Source organism: Scophthalmus maximus, chromosome 5, assembly GCF_022379125.1.
Source record: "Scophthalmus maximus strain ysfricsl-2021 chromosome 5, ASM2237912v1, whole genome shotgun sequence".
In the NCBI taxonomy this organism is placed as follows: domain Eukaryota; kingdom Metazoa; phylum Chordata; class Actinopteri; order Pleuronectiformes; family Scophthalmidae; genus Scophthalmus; species Scophthalmus maximus.
In genome coordinates, this window is record NC_061519.1 from 27,428,052 (window position 1) to 27,435,000 (window position 6,949).

The following is a 6,949-nucleotide window of genomic DNA, read 5'->3' on the forward strand; positions in this document are numbered from 1 at the left end:
CCCACATGTTCAGATAGTACACGACTTAATCTGTATGAATTCTCACGTGCAATTTTAAGTTTGATCGCTGACTGAAACACTTCCCACATGTTTTGTACAAATATGGCTTCTCACCTGTGTGGACTCTCATGTGACATTTCAGGTTAAAACATTTCCCACATGTTTTGCACGAATACGGCTTCTCGCCTGTGTGAGTTTTCATGTGGACATTTAAGGCACCAAGATGTGTAAAAGCTTTCCCACAATCCTTGCAAGTATATGGCCTCTCACCTGTGTGAGTTCTTATATGAACCTTAGGTTCATTTATCGTTTGAAACATTTCCCACATGTTTCACAAGGATACGGTTTCTCTCCTGTGTGAGTTCTCATGTGGACCTTTAAGGAACTATTGAAGATAAAAGCTTTCCCACAATCCTTGCAAGGATACAGCTTCTCACCTGTGTGAGTGTAACAGTGACTTTTTGTTGGAGGAGAGTTGTCTACGTTGTCACTGTGACTCGTGTTATTGTGACGTCTCTTCTTTCTCTTTGTCTCTTCATTTCTAGTTGGTCCTGGCTCCACATGATCACTTCCTCTCTGATCGTGGCTCTCAGCTACAGGAGAGTAGTGAGAGAGGAGCTGCTGGTCACTGTTTGGTTCTGGTTCACTGTGCTCACTTTCCTCATAAGTAGGAGTCAACATGAAGGTGTCAGTCTCCTGCTTCAGTACAAGCTGCTCTCCCTCCTGACTGCTGACTGGTTCCTCCTGCTCCTCTTTCATCTGTGGAGGCTCTGGCTCCTGTTGGTCCAGACTGGAGCTCCTCTCCTGGTCACAGAGCTGCTGCTCAGAGAGAACCTCCTCCTCCTGACAGACGTGTTGCTGTTGGAGCTCTGGAGGAACAAAGGGACACAAGAGACATCGTCACTAATGTGATGGTGAAGAAAACAGACATCAGAACAAATCAGAACAAGTTTAAACCTTCATCAGCTCTGATCTTTGTTAGATGAATGAGAGAAAACAGACTCAGTTGAGTGTCATCCAAAGTTATTGAGTGATTAACATATAGAATCTGAGGTCTATGGGCAGGAAGATAAATAAGACAATAAACTGCAAACAAACGAAATTGTTTTTACAATCTATTTAATCTCATGTCATAATTGTCAGATAGATTAAGTGTGTTCATGTGAACAACAACTCTTCATTACATATAAAATTAGCCATGGAGTTCCACAAGGTTCTGTGCTGGGATCAATACTTTTCTCTCTTTAAATGCGTCCCTGAGGCAATATGATCAGAAAGCACCACATACATTCCCACTGTCATACAGATGATATCCAGCTGTATTTATTCATAAAGTCAGATGGATCTTATCAAAAATACAAACTTCAGGATTGTCTCAAAGACACAAAGGCCTGGATAACAGATAAATAGGAACTTCAACCCAATGTGTTTTACTGAAACGCTTCAAGATTATTCCTCAAGCAACCTACGAAGGGACATATTCAATAAATTGATAAGTTGCTCTTCAAATAAAGTTGAATTGAATCGGAGGCGAAACACAGAATCTTCTTCACACAGACACTGATGGTGTTTGATTCCAACTCTCCACTAGTCTTTCCCTCGTGTCTTCTTCACACCGTTCTGTGGGACTCACGTGTCCTGTGCAGCCTCTCGTGTCTCCAGACGATGTCCATCAGTCCTCGCTGATGATCAGTGTCTTCATTGAACTCGATGAGAATATTCTCGGTGACAGTCGGTTGCTCTGGCTCCTGTTGGTCCAGACTGGAGCTCCTCTCCTGCTCGGACTCACCGGTCCTGTGGAGCTTCCTCTCGGGTCTCCAGACGATGTCCAGCAGTCTGCGCTGACGGTCGATCTCTTCCTCGTACTCGACGACACTTTGTTCAAAGTCTCTGGATATTAGTTCAGCAGCAGCAGTGAGTCGCTCGAGGACAAACTGTGTCCAACACTGAGCTGAACACATTGTTGCTTCTTCACCACTGGCCACGTGCCACACGACGACACAGCGTCTTCCAGCTGACTCCACACAGCCACAGAGCTAACGCTGCTAGCGCTTCCGGTGTTACTTCCGCCGGGTGTCACACTGGGAGGTTCCGCCACCGGACGTGACGTGGTTCTACATTCAATAAATACGGCTGTGTCCGAAATCTCCCCCTAACTACTATAAAGTGGCTTTGCCATTTTGTAGTGGTGTCTGAATTCTTAAATTAAATGTCATAAACCATATATAGTGCACTGATTGTATCCCAGAATGCATCGTGAAAGGTAGTGGACATCCGATGGTCACTAACCGAGAAATATATACCATGATGCATTGCGCTCGCACCCACAGAGCTAACGCTGCTAGCGCTTCCGGTGTTACTTCCGCCGGGTGTCACACTGGGAGGTTCCGCCAGCGGACGCGAAATAGATCCACCTTCAACTTTAAATAAAAAGCTGTTCATTGTTTTCATTTACTGAGACGTTAAAACGCGCGCGCGTGTGTGTGTGTGTGTAAATACATATTTTTGTAATTACAAAGGTAAACAGAAAAGAGAACTCTCGCCGGGTGTCACACTGGGAGGTTCCGGCACCGGACGTGACGTAGTTCTACATTTAATGAAAACGTTTTATGGCGGTCGGCGACTGGTGCATTGTAAACTCTGTAATACCATCGTCCATTCTCGGTCCTATGTTATTCATCATCCGCCCCTTGAACGTACAACTACTTCACGTCCGCTGGCGGAACCTCCCAGTGTGACACCCGGCGGAAGTAAACAACGGAAGCGCTAGCAGCGTCAGCTCTGTGGGCGTGTCGTCGTGTGGCAGATGAACATCTCAGTGAAAATGAAGCAACATTGTGTTCAGAGATCGACACAGGCCCGGCGAGTCGGAGCAGAACGTCTGAGTGAACACGAACAACCATTCGTCTCATGGTTTATGGAAGTTGCAGCTTCAACCATCAACCATCAAGTCGTCGACTGGTCCCAGTCAGAGACACGTGGCTGTGACCGGTTCACCCGGTGAAAGAGTCTGTCTCCTGTGACGTCATCGAGTCGGTCCCGTCACTCAAAACACCATCATGTACTTTACATCAGGGCTGCAACTAACGAGTATTGTCATAATCTCCATTTAATTGAGCAGTTGTTTGGTTCCAAAGATGTTAATAAATGTGGATCGTGTTTCTCAAACTCCAACATGGTGTTTTGTTTTGTCCTCACATCAAAGATCTTCAGTTCACTGTCACAGAGGAGCAAAGAAACCAGAGATTTCTCATTTTTCATCAGAAAAACTACTTATAGATTATCAAAGTAGTTGGCGATTCATTTAGTATTCGATTACTAATCAATTAATAACAATAATACATTTTATTTGTCAACACCTTACAAAACACAAACAAGACATTAATAAATCACAGCAAATATATCAGTAGTAAAATCAGGTGACTAGATAAAAACATTTTAGTCAATAACTTAAAGTGACTATAGTTAAACACATTTAAATCAATAAAATGAAGGAAGACATGGTGGAAGTTATGTTGGGTAAGCTGATCTGAACAGATGTGTTTTGAGTTGTGCTTTGACTCGGTGAAGAGAGTCCAGGTGACGGACGTGAGCTGGAAGAGAGTTCCAGAGGCGAGGGGCAGCGCAGCTGAAGGCTCTGGCACCGTAGTGCTGAGTCTGAGTGATGGGACAGTTCAAGGAGTGTAGAGAACAAGCAGGTCTGAGAGGTATGGGGGGGCCAAGGTTGTGGAGGGCTTTGAAGGTTAGCAGTACATTTTTGTAATTTATCCAGTGAGTCACAGGAAGCCAGTTTTATTTAACAGTTGAATCTCTACTTTATATTAGTTTTCTGTCCAGAAGAGTGCTGTTCAGTGGTTAAAAACGTACTGAGTACAGTACGAGAAACAAAACATTTTTTGTCCATTCTATTTTCATTTTGTTTAATTTTTCTCTCCTAAAAAGAAGCAATGACAGTACTTTTAAAGTACCGGATCATTAAGCAGTATCAATAGAGTGATTGTTACTTACTTTATAAGAGGAGTAGTACCGTTAATATCTCAATGATACCCAGCAATAGTCTCATCTCTTAATATAACTTATAACTTTTTGATGTTCATGTCAGCACAACGATCATTACAACAAAAAACGAGTAGATGTCAACAAGGAAGCAATGCTGGTCACAGATTCAGTGTTATCATTCACTGAAAGGCAAAACCGTCCTGCAACTTGAGAAGAGTATCGCACTGTAAATGAAACAGCAAATGCAATCACTTGATTGGAACGTGGGACTGACGCACGAAAGCTGTCATCTCAGACAATGGACGGATTCGCTCGGAGGCAGGGCAGTATTTTTTTAAGGTCACATTACCTAGATTAAAGAAACGGAGTAAACCAAAGTTATTTTGCGTGATGATGATGCAAGTTAATTCTGAAAAATAGGACAGAAAGGACGAATAATTGAAAGAAGAAATTATGTTAAGAAAACGACTGCTGGCCGCTATAGTTATGCCCAGTGGATGTCACCCAGTGTTAATTCTGTCAAGGGGAATTTTGCCGAAAATGTAGGCCTTTTTTGCATGACTGAAACGTGACATTACTACATGAACCATTAAAGACGACACTATGACTTGATTTGGCTGGATGTGCGTGTTGTGACCTGACGAGATATCTTGGCTGGATTTGTACTTGGAAAAGGATTGTGTACTTTGCAAGCTCACAAATGTATTTATATTTCCACATGCGTGCATCACCTACGCTGCTTCAACTGAGGCCTGTTACAATAATGACGTTATCCACTTATCGTATGATACATGAATATGAACTCAATAAAGCCATAACACTATACAACACCTCACCTATGGCTGACAGATAGACCTTGTTCCACTGTCAATACTTCATGTAAATTCTGTGAATTTTTTATTCTTATTTTCTATATTTATTTTTAGGGCCATTCGTACATTTTAAATTTATTGTGTAAATATTGTATATATTTTTTAATGTGTGATGTGTGCTGTGTGAAACGTGCTGCTGCTACACCAGAATACTGACACTTATGAATGCAATTATGTTGTTGATATTATTAGTAATTATAATATTAATATTAATGACAGGTTTGGATCCTGCAGCTCTGGGGTCAGAGATACACCAGAAGAGAGAGAAAACTAACCATTGGTAATTCAGCATCAACTGTGAAAGTTCTCCACATGTTCAGATAGTACACGACTTTTAATCTGTATGAATTCTCACGTGGAATTTTAAGTTTGATCGCTGACTGAAACACTTCCCACATGTTTTGCACAAATATGGCTTCTGACCTGTGTGGACTCTCATGTGATAATTCAGGTGAGTCCACTGTTTGAAACACTTCCCACATGTTTCACAAGAATACGGCTTCTCGCCTGTGTGGATTCTCATGTGGATCAACATATCTGACTTAGTTTTGAAACATTTCCCACATGTTTCACAAGAATACAGCTTCTCACTTGTGTGGACTCTTGTGTGAGCATTCAGGTGCGTATACTGTTTGAAACATTTCCCACATGTTTCACAAGAATACGGCTTCTCACCTGTGTGAGTTCTCATGTGGATCAACATATCTGACTTCCTTCTGAAACATTTCCCACATGTTTCACAAGAATATGGCTTCTCACCTGTGTGAGTTCTCATGTGAACATTCAGTTGATGCCTCTGTTTGAAACATTTCCCACATGTTTCACAAGAATACGGCTTCTCACCTGTGTGAGTTCTCATGTGAGCATTCAGGTGAGCACACTGTTTGAAACATTTCCCACATGTTTCACAGGAATACGGCTTCTCACCTGTGTGAGTTCTCATGTGAATCAACATATCTGACTTAGTTCTGAAACACTTCCCACATGTTTCACAAGCATGCGGCTTGTCGCCTGTGTGAGTGTAACAGTGACTCTTTGTTGGAGGAGAGTTGTCTACGTTGTCACTGTGACTCGTGTTATTGTGACGACTCTTCTTTCTCTTTGTCTCTTCATTTCTAGTTGGTCCTGGCTCCACATGATCACTTCCTCTCTGATCGTGGCTCTCAGCTACAGGAGAGTAGTGAGAGAGGAGCTGCTGGTCACTGTTTGGTTCTGGTTCACTGTGCTCACTTTCCTCATAAGTAGGAGTCAACATGAAGGTGTCAGTCTCCTGCTTCAGTACAAGCTGCTCTCCCTCCTGACTGCTGACTGGTTCCTCCTGCTCCTCTTTCATCTGTGGAGGCTCTGGCTCCTGTTGGTCCAGACTGGAGCTCCTCTCCTGGTCACAGAGCTGCTGCTCAGAGAGAACCTCCTCCTCCTTACAGACGTGTTGCTGTGGGAGCTCTGGAGGAACAAAGGGACACAAGAGACATCGTCTCTAATGTGATGGTGAAGAAAACAGACATCAGAACAAATCAGAACAAGTTTAAACCTTCATCAGCTCTGATCTTTGTTAGTTGAATGAGAGAAAACAGATTCAGTTGAGTGTCATCCAAAGTTATTGAGTGATTAACATATAGAATCTGAGGTCTATGGGCAGGAAGATAAATAAGACAATAAACTGCAAACAAACGAAATTGTTTTTACAATCTATTTAATCTCATGTCATAATTGTCAGATAGATTAAGTGTGTTCATGTGAACAACAACTCTTCATTACATATAAAATTAGCCATGGAGTTCCACAAGGTTCTGTGCTGGGATCAATACTTTTCTCTCTTTAAATGCGTCCCTGAGGCAATATGATCAGAAAGCACCACATACATTCCCACTGTCATACAGATGATATCCAGCTGTATTTATTCATAAAGTCAGATGGATCTTATCAAAAATACAAACTTCAGGATTGTCTCAAAGACACAAAGGCCTGGATAACAGATAAATAGGAACTTCAACCCAATGTGTTTTACTGAAACGCTTCAAGATTATTCCTCAAGCAACCTACGAAGTGACATATTCAATAAATTGATAAGTTGCTCT

General features: G+C 42.2%; 2 protein-coding genes across 4 annotated transcripts in view; both read right to left on the reverse strand.

Moving 5' to 3' along the window:
- Positions 1 to 162: 162 nt before the first annotated feature.
- On the reverse strand, positions 163 to 2,092 carry LOC118310848 (zinc finger protein 37-like). The gene is made up of 2 exons (XM_035634168.2): positions 1,634 to 2,092; positions 163 to 869 (listed from the first exon to the last, which is right to left on the reverse strand). The coding sequence occupies exons 1-2, from the start codon at positions 1,959 to 1,961 to the stop codon at positions 304 to 306; spliced, it is 894 nt and encodes a 297-aa protein (XP_035490061.1). The 5' UTR covers positions 1,962 to 2,092; the 3' UTR covers positions 163 to 303.
- A 2,925-nt stretch (positions 2,093 to 5,017) lies between these two features.
- LOC118310843 (gastrula zinc finger protein XlCGF17.1-like) overlaps positions 5,018 to 6,949 on the reverse strand; it is a 2,518-nt gene continuing 586 nt past the window's right edge. The window contains exon 2 of one of the 3 annotated variants that reach the window (XM_047331985.1): positions 5,018 to 6,314. In XM_047331985.1, the coding sequence (XP_047187941.1) occupies positions 5,206 to 6,314 (1,109 nt within the window). In that variant the 3' untranslated portion in view covers positions 5,018 to 5,205. Of the gene's footprint in view, positions 6,349 to 6,949 lie in introns of all 3 variants that reach the window. The other 2 variants (XM_047331986.1, XM_047331987.1) reach the window with 2 other exon arrangements.